The 18006-nt window shown below is 39.6% G+C and overlaps 1 protein-coding gene across 3 annotated transcripts in view; it reads right to left on the bottom strand.

Moving 5' to 3' along the window:
• Nucleotides 1-18006, bottom strand: part of sec24a (SEC24 homolog A, COPII coat complex component) — a 31513-nt gene that overhangs the window by 1370 nt on the left and 12137 nt on the right. For all 3 annotated transcript variants that reach the window (XM_057821008.1, XM_057821006.1, XM_057821007.1), the window contains 17 exons: nt 14488-14675; nt 14318-14420; nt 13415-13541; nt 13231-13340; nt 13039-13151; nt 12841-12959; nt 11886-11941; nt 9633-9839; nt 9452-9575; nt 8877-9035; nt 8637-8810; nt 8385-8495; nt 6687-6862; nt 6467-6604; nt 6291-6395; nt 5552-5644; nt 57-160 (listed from right to left, as the gene is read on the bottom strand). In XM_057821008.1, coding sequence (XP_057676991.1) covers nt 57-160; nt 5552-5644; nt 6291-6395; nt 6467-6604; nt 6687-6862; nt 8385-8495; nt 8637-8810; nt 8877-9035; nt 9452-9575; nt 9633-9839; nt 11886-11941; nt 12841-12959; nt 13039-13151; nt 13231-13340; nt 13415-13541; nt 14318-14420; nt 14488-14675 — 2207 coding nt within the window. The remainder of the gene's footprint in view (nt 1-56; nt 161-5551; nt 5645-6290; nt 6396-6466; nt 6605-6686; nt 6863-8384; nt 8496-8636; nt 8811-8876; nt 9036-9451; nt 9576-9632; nt 9840-11885; nt 11942-12840; nt 12960-13038; nt 13152-13230; nt 13341-13414; nt 13542-14317; nt 14421-14487; nt 14676-18006) is intronic.

The following is an 18006-nucleotide window of genomic DNA, read 5'->3' on the forward strand; positions in this document are numbered from 1 at the left end:
TGTCGAATTTTGGTTAACCGTAACATTTTGGAGACGGCTGTCCATTTCTTGCACACCTGAAGACTTGCAGCGAGGCAAAGAAAGGCCTCTGCTCCCTCAGCCAACCCACGAACGCTCTGGTTCTCTGCGACTCGGCCGTGTCCAATTCTGGCAGCATATACTAGTGCAAGCAACCACATTAGAGCATAAGTGATAAAACATAAAAGCAAGCTCTTTTCATCCTTCTGTTGTGAATTGAATTGAGTTCAGCAATAGTAGACGTCCAACCCATTTGAACTGGGAGGGTGGCAGCGAATGAATGTTCGTTCATTCGCTGCCATCCCTCCCACTTCAAACGTATTGGACGTCTATCGTCATCAGTGTCAGCCAATGCCAGGCAATTAGTTAATTTTGTAGTATTTTGCAGTATTTCCTGTTAATTTTCGGTCACTTCCTTTTCCTTTAGAGGCATTTACGGGTCACTTCTTGTTGTTTTTGGCTTACTGAAAAGGGAGTGACTCAAGAATGTGCCCAAATAAATAGGAAGTATCTCAAAATAAACAAAAAGTAACCTGTAAATGCCCCAAAATTAACAGAAGAGGCCTGTAAATGCTCTTGGTTTTAGTGCCTTTGACGACGCCAGATGTCCAGTCCAGTCAAAATGAATTGGATGTCTAGCGCCGTCAATGGGAGCCAGTGAGCTGACGTAGACAATTTTAATAGAAAGATTTTGGGAGCAACCTGTTGGTTCCTTTTTTTTTTTTTTTTTTTAAATATATATACATACATACATATATATTAAAGATACACGATAATATCGGTCACCGATAATTATCGGCCGATAATGGCAATTATGACGTCACACAGATAATCCAGATAATAAAAAAATTCAACCGATAATGCAGTCCCATAATTATATACTTGATTTTGCCTCCAAATGTGCGCAACCAAAGAATTCAGCACACCTCCTCAACCCCTCCCCTCTCTGAAGCCCCTGAGGGAGGAGGGGTTGAGGAGGCGGAGTTACAAGACAAGAAGTAGTTGAATATTATGGCGGCTGTTACTAAAAAAACGACGCTCTCGCCATCTGCGAAACATGTACCGTATAAGTTCCACGAGGCAGAAAGAACGCGTCCTCATTCAAAACCACTAACCCAGCAGCCATTTAAAAATGCATCATAAAGAATTTTGGAACAAATACGAGGCTGCTGCTAGCAGGAATGCTAAAGCTATTGTAAACACTAAGTTAAACTACAGGGCTTGTGACGATACAGAGTCGGGCTGTTTGGGAATGCAGCCCAAGGCTGGTGGTAAATTCGCATCTAAGGCTAAACACCGGCACTACTGGAGACCGATAGTCGGCAAGTAGCCGTCTTCCGACGGAGCCCGCCGCTCTGGCCAGTCCGGCAGGCCGCCGCCGCCTCGCCACAGGCGGGGCAGGCCGAGCCCGGTTCCCCGGCCTCTGGACCTCCGGCGAACACCCCGGTTTCTCGAGCGTTCCCCCAAGGCGTGCGAGCAGAGCCAGGACCCGAATACGCCGCGGCGAACCAGCCTGGGCGGGCGGATTATCCGGTACGAATGTAGCTGCCGCCGCCGCCGAGACGAGACACGTGTTTTTTTTTTTTTTTTTTTACCTTAATGACCCGAGAACCAAAGCCCTGGATAAAAGAAATAATGCAGTTTATACGACCACCATTCTTCATGAAAAAGTGATGTCCGGTAAGCAAGCTTATCATGACGGCACAGTGGTTATAAGATAATTTAAACATGGAGAAAACGAAGTCAGCCAGTCAATAATGCATTCAGAATGTGAAATGACGAGCGGTCAGATGACTTTGTAACGCTCCCTTTATTTTTGGCTTAATAAAACTCAGGCACAAAACAACACGCACGCGGATGCGAGCTCCAACTCCGTCCAAATAGTACTGCCGTGTAGCAGTTTAGCTGCTGTAACGCAAATGTCGTGAAAGCCGCAAATGTAAACAAAGCGCTGCAGATTGGGTACATGACATCTCGCTCTTTTGAGGTAATCATTTTCACAGTGTGCAACAAAGCATATAACATTAACAATCACTTTTCAAATTATTTAACTTATTTGTCTGCTCAATTACAGTCACAGTAGATAATCAAATTCTTAAATCAATATTCTGTAGCCACAAATATTATTCAAAATCTTTCCTTCTTCAAGTTTTTTTTTTTTTTAGGATTAAGTATAATAATGTATTGCTTAAAACAAGGCTGTTAAGATTATTTTCAGCTAGCTATTTTTCTTCCAAGAAATCTGAGAGAAATACACTTGAAGCGATCGCAGATAATTTCACTTATTGCCAATAGATTTACACTTAAAACTGACTAGTTTTAAGGAGGTGTGTTTTGCAGCGGATTAATGTTATATATGTTAGGAATGGCTTACTTTTAAACGCATTTTTGTGTAACTTAGGTATTTACTCTGTAATTGTTGCCAAAGGTTTACCATTACACAATGTCAGACAATCTGTCATTATTTAGATGTTTGAATTGACGACTTGTTCATACTTTATGCTGAAAAAAAGAGCAATAAATTATATTTTTGCACAGTAATATTTTCTTTTGTGTATACTTTAAAATTTTACATAAATCTTTTAATAGAATTATCGGCTTGACATTATCGGTTATCGGTTGGAATGAGGAGGAAATTATCGGTTATCGGTATCGGGTGAAAAATGCATTATCGTGCATCACTAATATATATATATATACTGCTGGCCAAAAGTTTTAGCCCCCCTGCAATTCTGTCAGATAATATTAAATTTCTCCCAGAAAATGATTGCAATTACAAATGCTTTGGTAGTAATATCTTCATTTATTTTGCTTGCAATGAAAAAACACAAAATGGGGAAAAAAATTAAATCATGATCATTTTACACAAAAACTGGGCTAGACAAAAGTATTGGCACCCTCTGAAAAATCATGTCATGCTTCTCTAATTTGTGTAATTAACAGTACCTGTTACCTGTGGCACATAACAGATGGTGGCAATAACTAAATCACACATGCAGCCAGTTAAAATGGATTAACGTTAACTCAACCTCTGTCCCGTCTCCTTGTGTGTACCACATTGAGCATGGAGAAAAAAAAGACCAAAGAACTGTCTGAGGACTTGAGAAGCAAAAAGGTGAAGAAGCATGGGCAATCTCAAGGCCACAATAAATGTTAAACCCATGACACTATAGCTAACCTCCCTAGATGTGGAGGGGGGAAAAAAATTGACGAGACATTTCAACGGATGTGCTGATGGTGGATAAAGAGCCTCGACTAACATCCAAACAAGTTCAAGCTGTTCTGCAGTCCGAGGGTACAACAGTGTTAACCCTTACTATCCGTCGGCGTCTGAATGAAAAGGGACTCTATGGTAGGACTCCCAGGAAGACCCCACTTCTGACCCCGAGACACAAAAAAAAGCCAGGCTGGAGTTTGCCAAAACCTACCTGAGAAAGCCAAAAACATTTTGGAAGAATGTTCTTTGGTCAGATGAAACAAAAGTAGAGCTTTTTGTGAAAAGGCATCAACATAGAGTTTACAGGGGGGAAAAAACAAGGCCTTCAAAGAAAAGAACACGGTCCCCACACTCAAACATGGCAGAGGTTCCCTAATGTTTTGGGGTTGCTTTGCTGCCTCTGGCACTGGACTGCTTGACCATGTGCATGGCATTATGAAGTCTGAAGACTACCAACAAATTTTGGAGCATATTGTAGAGCCTAGTGTGAGAAAGCTGGGTCTCCCTCAGAGGTCATGGGTCTTCCAGCAGGACAATAACCCAAAACACACTTCAAAAAGCACTAGAAAATGGTTTGAGAGAAAGCACTGGAGACCTCTTAAGTGGCCAGCAATGAGTCCAGAGCTGAATCCCATAGAATATCTGGAGAGATCTGAAAATGGCAGCTGGGAGAAGGCCCGCTTCAAATCACAGAGACCTGGAGCAGTTGGCCAAAGAAGAATGGTCTAAAATTCCAGCAGAGCATTGTAAGGAACTCATTGATGGATATCGGAAGCGGTTGTTCGCAGTTACTACTGTCCAGCCCATTTTTGGAATTTTGTGAAAAATGATAATGATTAGATTTTTTCATTCTCTTTTGGGTTTTTCCATTGCAAGCAAAATAAATGAAGATATTACCACCAAAGCATTTGTAATTTCAATCATTTTCTGGGAGAAATTGAGCATTATCTGACAGTATTGCACTGGTGCCAATACTTTGGCCAGCAGTGTGTGTGTATATTATATATATATATATATACACACATACATACATACATGGATACATACATATGGCGGAAAACACTCAGGCGACTTGAAGTCCCGCTCTGAGACCCCCAATTTGGCAAAATTTCAAAATTGTTCTATATGACTGTGTGATGCATCATTGGAAAGCTTAAAATCTCAATTTCTGGGAGAAGAAAACATTTCAACAGGAGGGCATTTAAAAAAAAAAAAAAAACATTTTTAAACAGCAAAACCCTAACTGGAGTCGAGAGCACGCAAGAGCAGAATTAAATACGCCATGATTCGCGTACTTACCTTGTTTTGATCCAAAAACTCCATGTAGCATGTATCACTGAGTGTCAAGACACAGCTGTGAATGGCCACAGCCAGATTTTTATGGGATTTTATGGGTGAAACATGGTCATATAACAAAGGTCGCAATGCAGAAATTGCAGACAACAAGGAGTGGTTGAGATTTTCTTTTTCATATAGTTACCCTTTTAAACGTTTTCAATTTTTCTTTGTTTGGATCGATTATTTTTCATCTAACATATCGGGGAAAATGCGACAGTAACAAAAAAATACAATTAAGCAATAGTTATGAGGTCGATATCCGTGACTTTTTTATAGATGCCAAATTTTTCATAGTGACGTAATTTGTTTAAAAGTTTAAAATATGCGAGTGAAAAATTTTTTAAAGTCTTTTTTTTTTTTTTTTAACTAAACATTAGACATCAATTAATGATTCTAAGCCAGGGGTGGGCAAACTATTCCACAAAGGGCCGCAGTGGGTGTGGGTTTTTGTTGCAACCCATTAAGAGGACACCTTTTCACCAATCTGCTGTTTTACAAGTGCAATCAGTTGATTGCAGTCAGGTGCTTCTCATTTCTGCTGAAACCTCATTGGTTAAACTATCTGTGTTGGCTCAGTTGGAACAAAGACCAGGACCCACTGCGGCCCTTGAGGACCGGTTTGCCCACTCCTGTTCTAAGCTAAAAATGACATTTTAAATAATAAATATAAATACTTACCTTCTTTTTTTGGCTAGGTTGCACGACGTCTGTAAACGGGGATTTTCAGGGTAAAATGGCCAAATTAAAAATAGTTCGGGGGCGAGATGCGACATGAATCTGCTAAGGCAGCATATAGACATACTGTTCTGTCAAACAACAGTGATTTTGGCTTAAAATACTGCAGTTTCTTTTAAAGAGGAGTGCAAGAGCAGAAACTGCTTTTTCAGTCTTGTCTGTTTTCCGCCATATACATGTCATACATATATATAAACAGTGACACCTTTTTAAAACGATTCATCCTTTTTTTTTAAGCCTTACCAGGTTTTCAGGCACAGCGGCGAAGTTGGGGACACCCAAGACTTGAGTGAGGAAGTTGGGGTTGCAGTTGCATCCAATCCACAGATACATGATCTGAACAGAGACATATTGACTTAAGTGATGTTCAAGCTTCTAAGTTTTTGTGCCATTTCAATACATGCATGTTTGAGTTTCTGCCACAAACTAGTTTTTCTCTGCTACTGGCTATTGCGACATCATGATTCCCTACAATTATGTGGGTGTGATTTATGTATGTTTGCTTCATGGTAGTAAACATACTCAATTTTTGTGTCATTTTGATAGTAGCCATTACACACATGCTTGAGTTTCTGTAACAAACGAGTTTTTCTCTGCTACTGGCAATTTTGACGAAACGATTCCTTATAATTATGTGGGTGTAATTTATGTCTATTGGCTTAATTGTATGTTTACAATATGACAGGTTAAATTGAAAAGCTAAATTGTTTTTTTTGTGTGTTTTGGCCATTTTAACTAAGAAAAAACAACATTTACTTAATATTTTTTACTGGCAATTTTTAAAGCAACGGCCATTAAAATCAGAGTCTATGACTACATGAAAAATGTATAGCTTCTGTCATGTTAATAATCTGACTAATTTGTAATGTTCATTACTGGAATTTGTTTTTTTGGAATTTTCACAACAGCCTTCATCTAGATTTAAGTGTATGGAATTCACTCATTTTCACCATCTATTTTGAATGTTAATTTTAAACCGCACCGTTCCAGCATCCATAAGGAAGGCTCCATCCTTGGAGAGCTTTTCCGCAGACAGCTGCTGCACTCTGGGCTGAGGAACTGTCCGCTCGTTGACATTCAAAGCACCCTGGTAGCATGAGAAGACATTTGCGTAAACGAGAGACGCGTGGAAAACACTCTCGTAACGTTCTTCCCCACCTCGTCAGTCAGGTCATCCACACGGTACAACACGGGATGAATCATCATCATAGCGTAAGCCAACGGCTGGTATTTGAGCTGACACATGGAAGCCACGCGGTCGTCCAGCCTGGTGCTGGTTCCTGTCCTGAATGCTTTCTGAACATATCAAGAAAAACTTTCAGTGATGACACTGCTAGAGTGATATTTAAGATGGAAAGTTGTTTAAATTCTGATCGACCTGCTTCAGCAAAGCAAGAATGTAGAGCGGGAAGAGTCTGAGGCAGGCAGGCGCGAGCAGGCCGGGCTGCTGGATGGTCAGCACAGACTGGCGGTAAGACGACAGGGAGTCGATGGCGGCATTGGTCATGGCGTCCCTGGCATCGCTTAGGCTAGCTGTCACCGAACGGTCCACGGCTGAAAAGGGAGCACACGTGAACATGTCAGAGCAAACTTCCTTCCTTTATACTTTAATCCTTTCTTCGTTCCCATCTAAACAAACATCCTTTAAAAAGTACAGAATACATCACCACTTTGGTACAGGCCATCATCCATTTTTGCTGAGTATCTGATACTGCAGATGACCGAAAGTAGCCTCACTTGGATTTTTTTTTTTTTTTTTTTTTTTTTTTTTAAGCACACAAGAAGGTTTTGATCAAGAGTATCCCAGCGGAAAGAATTTGGTTTAACAAGTTGGGGGGAAAAAATCATCATTATGATGCGGGGAAAAAGAAACATAAATAAAAGCCGATATTTCCAGCAAATAGTCAAAATAGCTGTTGTCAGTAAGCTATTGGAGAAACAATAAATCGATCCATGAGACAATGCACAGCTACAGAAACTATAACATGTGTGTGGCTATTTTCAAAGTATTAAACAACATTCCTTCTTCGTCAAACCTTTTTTTTATCCCAGGCAATAGTAGGTGGTTTTATTTACCTGACATGTTCGGCGAGCACTTCCGCCTTAATATTAATTAATTTAAAATATTTTTTTTTGTTTTAATGTATTTTAACTAAACATTGTACTTATGGTCCAATTTGCTAGTATGTTTTGAAAACTAAAAATCCTGTCCAATGGAAAAAAGTTTTAGGGCTGTCAAACGATTACAATTTTTAATCAAGTTAATCACAGCTTAAAATTTAATTAATCGTAATTAATCGCAATCCAAACCATCTATAAAATATGCCGTATTTATCTGTAAATTATTGTTGGAATGGAAAGATAAGAAGACAGATATATACATTCAACATACTGTACATAAGTATGTATAAGTTGTTTATTATAACAATACATCAACAAGATGGCATTAACATTATTAATATTCTGTTAAAGCGATCCATGGATAGAAAGACTTGTAGTTCTTAAAAGATAAATGTTAGTAGAAGTTATAGAAATTTTATATTAAAACCCCTGTTAATGTTTTCGTTTTAATAAAATTTGTAAAATTTTCAATCAAAAAATAAACTAGTAGCTCGCCATTGTTGATGTCAATTATAATTATGGTGCTGAAACCCATAAAATCAGTCGCACCCAAGGCCAGCAGAGGGCGGCAAAACACCCAAAAACACAAGTAACAAGTGGAAATGACACTTTGCTGTCATTTTAATCTGTTTGAGCGGGGCATGTGCGTTAAATGCGTCAAATATTTTAACTTGATTAATTAAAAAAATTAACGCCCGTTAACGCGATAATTTTGACAGCCCTAGAACTTTTTTTTCTTAAGATATCTTAAAGTAACACATTTTAGAGCTGTAATTGCAATACCGTGATACTGTGAAACCGTGATGTTTTGGCTTAAGGTTATCATACCGTCAGAATCTCATACCGGCACATACCTACTTGGAAGTTTTTTTTTCCCCCAAATTTAATTGTCTCTGAATTCGGAGTGTGAGCTGTGAAAATATTGCAATAGCTCTAACGGAAGCGTGGTCCTCACCCATGCATGCCAGCAGGCCGGTCATGGCTTGGACATCGGCGCCGGCAAAGATGTCTGACAAAGAGTGGACCACTGGGAGGCACAGCGTGTGCACTCGGATCCGCCTCTCTCCTGTAAAGAAGAACAGACAAAAAAATTACATTTTTATACTGCCTGTGCCAGTGATTTGGTCATGTGCTGAGAGATACGAAAATTTCACTTGATTAAAAAAAAGTCAAGGCGTGCCTTGGTGTCCGTATGTATGTCGTTTACCTTTGCTGGAGGTGTATAACAGTGCCGCCTGGAAGGAGACCACCTGCATGTCATCCAGGTTTTCCTCGATGGACATTTGCACGGCAAAGCCGGCGTCCGGATTGACGTTAGGCAGTGACAGCAGATCAGTGGAGCGCACGAAGAAGTTGCCGTGGAACGTGTGAATGGACAGACCTGCAAAGAAGAAAAACGTTAGAGAACATTTTTTTTTTTTATTCTTGTATTTGAAATATTCTGAACCTTTGGTGCAGCGTATCCTCATGACTGCCTCAAAGCCGATTTTCCTGGTCAGGTATCGTTTCAGGTCCTTCTGGAAGCGCTCCACTTGGGCTGGGTTGTGTTGATGGTGATAGGACGGGAAGTAATAGATGCCCCCCGCGGAGTACCGTGAAATGCAGCCTGGCAAAGATGAACAGAAGAAGGAATTGCTCACTTTTTTTGTCAAGAACATTGGGCTGCATCATTATCAAGAGTGATCATGCATTACTGCCTTTGATGTCACTTGAGATCCGGCCCGAACCTGCGCGAGTTAATTTTTCTAGTCTATAAATGTTGACAAGTTCTTGTACGCGAACGGACATTGTTTTACAGCACCAAGATTCTCGTTTTGATTAGCACCTCAATTATGTCCTTATTTTCCATGTTACGTGTTCTAGTTTTGAAATTAACAGAAATTTGTGTGTAATAAACAGTTGGTAAACTAATCACTAGTAGACTGCATTTCTACCATGTTTGGCTGATTAATTATGTCGGGCTCAAATTTTTCTTAGTCATATCAATAGTCACTCATAACTCAAGCCTTCATTGTCACTCACCAAGTGATGCCAAGTCACAGTACTGAGAGCTGAGCAGGAACAGGTCAACGGCCACTTGCTGGCCCGAGCAGTCCAGCGCCAGCTTTTTGTAGAAGTCCGTTGCCGGTGATAAGTGCTGGACGTCCTGAAACATTGCAATTAACGTCACTGTTCTCCTTTTAATTTATCGTCATTTCCGCACCTTGGCAGACGCTCTTTGGTTGGGGTCCTCCCTGGACTGAAGTGCCCCGACACCCAGGTTGGGTAATTGCGTCTGAAAGACGGACAAGCGCCCGCCGGTGGGCGAGAGCAGCTTGAAAGCGGCCTGGAGGGCCGAGCCCAGCGCCGACTGGGTCTCCATGGTCTTCTCAAATAATGTTGGCAAGCTCTTCAGAAGATCCTGCACCAGCTGGAAAACAAACAGCATTCATATCTTCAATTTAACAAAACAAAAAGTACTTTCAAAAACGTGGAGTATTCGTACTTGTATTGAAATGCATGACATCCTTTTTGCAAGTGAAAATAGTATGAAATGTGACTTCAGGTTAATGCAGGACGCCAAATTTGAGATTTTTTCAGTGCCAATTCTGACATGTCATCAAGGACGCTCATTATTTTCACAACTAAAATCTATAAATATGAAGCATTTCACCTTAGTTCATCTAAAGTAACAACATTAATAAATGCAAACGACCTCATCTACCCTCAACTACATCAAATATTGACTTAATGAGTCATTTAGTTTAATCAGTTGTTGTGAAACTATGACTCATGGATTTTGAAGACCTTTGAATGGTGGATGAGACAATTATGTAATTTGTAAGGATACATTCGGGAAAAGCTACTTTTGAGTTTTTTTAATGAACTCATTGGATGTCACCGATAGAGGTGGGAATCTTGGCGAACCTAACGATTCTATTACGATTCAGAGGCCACGATTCGATTATAAATCGACTATTGAGGCCTCCCCTCAGGCCATTAGATGCTTCTAATGTTTCGTACATTAGTTAAAAAACTTGGAACAAAAATCCTCTCAGGCTTAATTAAACTACTATTTCAGTATCAAGTTAACAGTTCAAAACCAGTAAATAAAATACTCAAGTCCCCATTCTGTATCAGCAGCTTTAAACTACATACAATTAATGTAATGTTGTGAATCACCCGTTAAAGTTGTTAAAATTGCTCCCGTTATTCTATAATTTCCCTTCTGTCTACTTTTGACATGTTAAAGTTTTAAAACGGTTTCATCATTTAAAGACAGATTCAAGTCAAGATTTTGACGATTTAGGAGTACTTAGATAAAAAGTTAATTAGGTTCGCTCGGAAGGTTTGCTACAACAGCCTTCCAGAGAAGTCTACTGCTTTAAGATGACGGCAGTTTACTAGTCTGTCATTTCGCATCTAGTTTTCTATACATGTGCTAATGCCGCCAAGTCTTTTCGCATCTAGTTCTCTATACATGTGATATCCAACGTAGCATTACGTGGGCGTAGTTTGTAACGGCTGTCGGCCGCAGTCAGGTATTAGGTGTTTTTTAAATAGAGCAGTGGTTCTCAACCTTGCTAAAGGTACCGAACCCCACGAGTTTCACAGGTGCATTCACCGAACCCTTCTGAAGTTCATAATAAAGCCCGTTTTTTAATGTATTCAAAACTTAGTAACGTAACATCTCAGAGAACTCCAATTCATTTTTTTTTCCAGGTTTCAACTATACTAAAAATAATTTTGCCTTGTGCTGCAGATTTTCATGTTGGTAATGAAATTAAAACTCATTTTATTTCACACTGTTCCTGTTTTTGTTGTCATGTTTACATTCTCATTTTGTCACATCCTTGCGTCACATAGTATTTTCATAATGTAAAATGATGCAAATTATCTACGCAGTTCACGCTGTCTGGAAGTCTGTTAAACGTCTTCATACCAAGTGCCAGTCAACTTTCCACTGAGCAAACTGATTCCTCCTCCCATTAGCTAGAGGCCTAGCAGTTGAAAGAGATGGAATGAAGGCTGTAAATTGAGGGCAAACCAGTCCAAAACCTGGTCTAAAACGCCACTTTGCCACAATCCAAAATAGGGCTCTGCGTTTCTTAACCTTCACCGAACCCCTGAGGCTTACTCACCGAACCCCTGGGGCTCGATACACCCCAGTTTCAGAACCACTGATCTAGAGGCATGAAGTTGAGCCAGAGCCGTGAGTTCAGCATGATGTTTACTCTTGGTCCGTTCCTCATTGCGTCCCGAAGACCACGCTGTGTTTTAGTTCTGCTTTACTTGGCATATTTCAAAAATTGGAATTTGGATGTTTGTGAATCGTTCTTGAATCTTCCATGGCCATATCGCAAATAATCTAGGAATCGGAAACTTCACACACCTCTAGTCACCAATGTCCAATCTAGCCAATGAGTCATATTCTGTGTTGCCTGAAGAACAAAAAAGGCATAAAGACATCTCTTACCTCTTTGCTTTCATTGAGGTTCACTAGAAGGCTGTCTGGTGTAGGTAGGAAGATATCTACAGGGCACAAAAAACATAAATGTTTAAAAAATAAATAAATAAATAAATAAATAAAAAGCGGGTGGCCAACAGCCAATAGAAAAAAAAAATCTGCTGTCATACGTCTCTTTCCAGTATTTCTGTTTAAATGATGTTAATATAGAACGCTCTGATAATATTCGCTTGGTCTTTCGTTTGATTCCTTCTGTTTCTGTTATGTTTATTTTAGGGCTGTCAAAATTATCGCGTTAACGGGCGGTAATTATTTTTTTTAATTAATCACGTTAAAATATTTGACACAACACACATGCCCCACTCAGATTAAAATGACAGCAGTGTAATGTCCGCTTGTTACTTGTTATTTGGCGCACTCTGCTGGCGCTTGGGTCCAAATGATTTTATGGGTTTGGGGAGTGAGCATGTAATGACATCAACAATGGCGAGCTACTAGTTTATTTTTTGATTGAAAATTTTATAAATTTTAATAAAACGAAAACATTAAGAGGGGTTTTAATATAACATTTTTATAACTTGTACCAACATTTATCTTTTAAGAACTACAAGTTTTTCTATCCATGGATCCCTTTAAGAGAATGTTAATAATGTTAATGCCATCTTGTTGATTTAGTGTTATAATAAACAAATACAGTACTTATGTACCGTATGTTGAATGTATATATCCGTCTTGTATCTTATCTTTTCATTCCACCAATAATTTACAGAAAAATATGGCATATTTAAAAGATGGTTTGAATTGCGATTGATTACAATTTTTAAGCTGTAATTAACTCGATTAAAAATTTTAATCGTTTGACAGCCCTAGTTTGTTTTGACATTAGATATATTAAAGCCTCTGTTTTTCAAGAATTTCTCCATCTCTGCCATGCAGAAGTGAGTGGCGCAATGAAGCATTTTACCTTCTATGTCAGAAACGATAAGCATCTGAGGCTGAGAGAGTCCCTCTTGGAGGTTGTAGAAGTGAATGGTGCTGTCAAAAGTGATAAAGCCGATCTTGGTCCGCGCGTCTCCGGGTAGCCTTTGCGGAAACATGAAACTACTGTCAGTATGGGTCAAATGTAGGGTGTGAAGTTGAAAATGACATCATCGTCACATACGCGCTGATGTTGTCCAGAACCGATTGACAGAACACCTTCAGGTAGCCCGTTTCCACCGCGTTGTGGGATACGTCCAGGACGAAGAGATACACGGCAGGCTGCGGCGGCCTCAGCTAATGATAGCGAGAAAAAACATGCTCAGTTTTTTTTTTTTTTTTATTGTTTACAACATTATCTGAGAAAAACATGTACCATGTATTCTGAAGGCGCTATGAACTCAATGGTGGCATTCTGCACTTCTGGTCTCTTGTGTGGTTCACCGTAGGATCGGCTTACTGGATTATACATGAACTCTTCTGGAACTTTAAAAAGAGAGTTTAGACACCGGTCTCTGGTAATAATTAGAACACAGCGGAAGCTTGTGTCCTGTTCTCACCATCATTGACCCGATAACACAGGTTGCACTTCCACCTCCTCTGGTCCAGGAAGGACACGAATGGGTTGATATAAGTTCGGCAGGAACGACACCTGACTATGGTGCTGGACGTCACCACGGGAAGTTGCTGCGAGACATCCGCGAGGTCACACTTATATCTTGTCCACACATATCAAGGTATATAATCCACACACACAGGTTTTATTACTGGTCAACAAAAAATTATTGCAATGATGCACTTGTTCATAAGTAATTTTGGGGTGCTGAATCTAAATCTAATGTGACCATAGTTTTTTTCCTGTAAGATATATTTTACTTGTTTGTATTTTCAAATAAAGATTTAAATTTTCTGTGTATTGCAAAATCATTTCGCAGCAATATTGTTAACAAAACCGGTATATAACTGGCACTTAATAATAGCCCAAAAGTAACAATATGTGGCAAAATAATACCCGGGAATATTAGAATATCAAAAGTATCGATTGCATGAAAACTACAGCATACAGGGAAAGAAAAGTGATGTCAGATTTGAAATCATTGACAAAAATGCCACAGAAAAGGGGGAAAAAAACATTTGTTTGGGTGAGTGTTATGAATATGCTTGAAAATGTGTTTACGTGTGGATAATTTCTTTTCCACAAATGAAGTTGCATGAACTTTTTATTTCGTTTAAGCAAGGCCTTAGTCAAATGTCTTGCCGGGAATTGTTTAGAACATTTCCTCCACGGCTAAGTGGAACTAGTCTGGGAACAGAAGAAGAATCAACAAGCTCGGTGTTTGCAGACAAAGTAATATTTCCAAAACTTTGCATAAACAAGTCAATCAGGCACAAAAACATTCTATTTGCAGGAGTGGATATGATCACCAAAGGTTTACACTACTATGTTTCTGAGTTGCGCATACCGATAAGTCTTTGAATGGGTGCAGCAGCAGGCCTAGTGGCATCTTGGCTTTATTGAGCAAAGACTGGGTTTGAGGGATGCTGGTCAGCGTACAGCGAAACACCCTGCAGACAAAAAATAAATAGAAATTGTGATGACCCGCACAAATGATACATGTTAAAGCATCCTTACTCTGGGTTGCAGTTCATCTTTTGCAGGTCTTGGGGCAGGCAGGGTGTGGGGGCCGCAACAGGGCCCGTGGGCAGCAGATTGCGCTCCTGGAGCAGGTTGACCACTCGCAGACTCTCGGGGGTGCTTGACTGCAGGCTCATGGCTGCCATGGATGGGCTCAGCTGGGCCGGGCCAGGACCGGAAGGTGGCTAATGAGGGGAAGGTTAGGCCAGTTAGTGGTCGAATGATCGCCGTCAACACTCATAGTCAAATATGATTTATTTATTTATATGATAGGGACAGCGCACATTGATGAACATCTATTCGACACATCAAAAATACAGTAGGTAAATAAGCCGGATTATAGCAAAAATGCTAATTTACAAACTGTTCCAGATCCTACTGGCCTCTACAGAGAGAGATTTTTGACCGAAGGCTGTTTTTCTGAGGGGGACCTCACAATCCCTCTTTTAATTAATTAATTAATTAATTAATTAATGTATTTTTTTAAAAAAAACATTTTTTTTAAGTCCGACATTGGAGGTTGGGCAAGTCCATGTAACTCCATATACATTAGACAAGCGATTTTTTTTTTTTTTTTAAATTCTCAAGACTCAATAAATACTGAATTTTCGCACTATGAGACGCACCTGACTATAAGCCGCCACCCACCAAATGCAGCACGAAAATGGCATTTGTTCATGGATAAGCTGACTTGGACTATAAGCCGCAGCTGTCCTCACTGTATTATAGGATATTTACACCAAAGTATATTAACCGGTAACACTTTATTTGACAGCGGCAGTATACGACAGTCATAAGACCAAATGAACCACAAAGAAGATTTGAACCAATTGGCTGCAAAGCTTCGTTTCTTCAAGAAGCTTAATTTGGCAATCACTGCTTCCTTGGAGACAGCCAACCTCTTCTACCACCTGCTGTCAACGCTGTTGTCGTCCAACATGCCTCCTAGTATGCATTGCAGCGCTACAGATGTAAATAAGAATCAAAAGAATTCAAAATTTGTGTTTTGCACTAATTATGCAGACTAATTCACTGCTTTCACTCAAAAAACTTTTAGATCTTATTGAGAAAAAAAAAAAAAAAATTATATCTTACATTAAAATGCTGTTGCGCTTGATAACACACATCACTTAAAAGTTAGGATTTTTTCCCACGTGTTTCAGTTGAATTTCTATTTGTGTCAAGCCATTTTTAAGTTCTAGTTAAGTTTTAAGTTAGTCTAGTCTAAACTGTAAGTCCTGATAGGATTTTGAGTTTTTGCAGTGTTCAAAATAAATGTATGATACAGGCTGCATTGGAGCACATTAGGGACCAGCGCTACTTGGTGTTTTATCCAGCAATGACTACTGAGCTAAAATTGATAGTTAGCATTATTAAGTTTTTATTTTACACCCTCATCACTCCACAATGCTATGTTATGTTAAAGCCTGTATGTAAGACACGTTAGCCACGCATCGACAGTGGTCATAATTAATAGTAACCTAGCCCTCCGCAGGGCTAACGTTACGTGAGCTAGTAGTGACAGTAGCGTTAATTTTATTTATTAGCGTTTAGCGCTCGTTATTAGCGCTTAGCGCTCTACTGCTTTAAGATGGCGGCGGTTTACTAACGCTGCCCAGATGAGGCCGAGTCTGTCATTTTGCATCTAGTTCAACATACATGCGATCTCTATGAGACGCATCAGATGCTACCTGCAACTAACGTAGCATCGTGCGGGCTAGTATTTAGCAACGTCAGCGTCGTTTGTAGCGGCTGTTAGCTGCAGTAAGTTTTGTCCCCCCCCCCCCCTTCCTCTCCGCACGTAAACGTGATGCTTAGAGCTGTCAAAATAAACGATTACTCGAGGTGAATAAAATTACTCTGATCAGTTTTTAAACTCGAGTTACTCGAGTTGCTCAAGTATTCGCTTCAGCTCTACATTAGACTATTCTAATTATGACATGACACTGTCATGAGCATTAGTGCATGCTTATAACAGATGTCATTAGTGTTATCCGACAAATTATCTCACTTTTGAATGGATGCAAAAGATCCGAGCTGGACATAAATGGAGTTAGTAACATAATTTGCCTGATGACATGTAATGACATCTGTAATACGCATTCAGTAACGCCTATGATAGTATCATGTCATAATTATGACAGTCTTATGACGCCACTGTCAAATAACGAGTTACCAAATACCATAACAAGCAATTAATGAAACAACTGGAACAGTAACTGTATAAATAATTAGCACAGAACATGAATTTTGATTGTTATTTACATCTGTAGCGCTGCAATGCATGCTAGGAGGCATGTGTTGCCTATTAAACCAAATAAATCAACAAATAAGCCACACTGGACTATAGCCCGCAGGATTCAAAATGAAGGAAAAAGCTAGCTGCTTACAGTCCGAAAATTACGGTAGTACTTTTTTAAAAATGTTACAAACATGGAATGACATTGGTTTTCTGGCAAAGACCTTTAACGATTTTTCATAGAGTCATTCTATGTTACTGTATGTATACATATATATTTATACTAGTATATACTGTATATATACACATACATACAGGGGTTGGACAAAATTGTGGAAACACCTAACATTTTGGCATCATAATCATCGAACAGAATTGTTAAAGAATGGCATGAGGAACATTCTAATGAAGTTGAGCATCTCGTATGGCCGACAATCCCCAGACCTCAACATTATTGAGAATTCATAGTTTTAGAGATTCAATTAAGACGTCGATTTCCACCGCCATCGTCTCTAAAAGAGTTATAAGCAGGGGTGCACATAATTTTTTTGCCCAGGTTCTCAGAGGAGGACCTGGAGATGTGACTTGGTCCTCATTGAGCTTGAGAGCCGACCCGCCTGATGCGATAAATTTATGACAAGCTTTACTTAGAGCCAATTAACTTTAATTAATTATATTAACAATTAATGCTTGATTAACATCAACTGGCACAACAAAATTGCCATTACTTTGAAGTGAAATGTAAAGAAATAAGAAGCACCAATTCAAAATAAAGGGCATTATGCGGCTCCCACATTAACTCCAAGCCTTTTTAAAAGTGGGATATCCTCCTCATAAGACCTCATTGAACGTGCATGTTTAGATTTGTAAAATGCGAGCAAAAACACGTTTGTCAGTGCATGTCGCTGTTCATTACCTTTATTCCGCCACTTGTCCATAGGGCGAGTGGGGTCCTGTTTGACATCGATAGTTTGCTTAATTGCCACATGCTCCGTTTTTTTCGTGCTTTTCAAAGTTTGGATGGCTGAAATTCTTTGAGCCTACATAAAATGCGCTGCTCTTATCGGCGACACTGGGATTCTCACGGCACATTTTGTACCGCATTTCCGTGTGAGCATCATTTGCTTCTAGCCATGGTACCTCCTGTAGCCACTTTTCAGCAAAAGTCCTTTTTTTCGGTAGCTCTGGTGACGTCTGTCGTCTGTCTGTCTTTTGACGGGGGTGGGGGAACACGGAAGTAATTTAGTGATGGCCAAATGAAGCCTCATGAAGCAATG

Source organism: Corythoichthys intestinalis, chromosome 18 (genome assembly GCF_030265065.1).
Source record: "Corythoichthys intestinalis isolate RoL2023-P3 chromosome 18, ASM3026506v1, whole genome shotgun sequence".
NCBI classification, from domain to species: Eukaryota; Metazoa; Chordata; class Actinopteri; order Syngnathiformes; family Syngnathidae; genus Corythoichthys; species Corythoichthys intestinalis.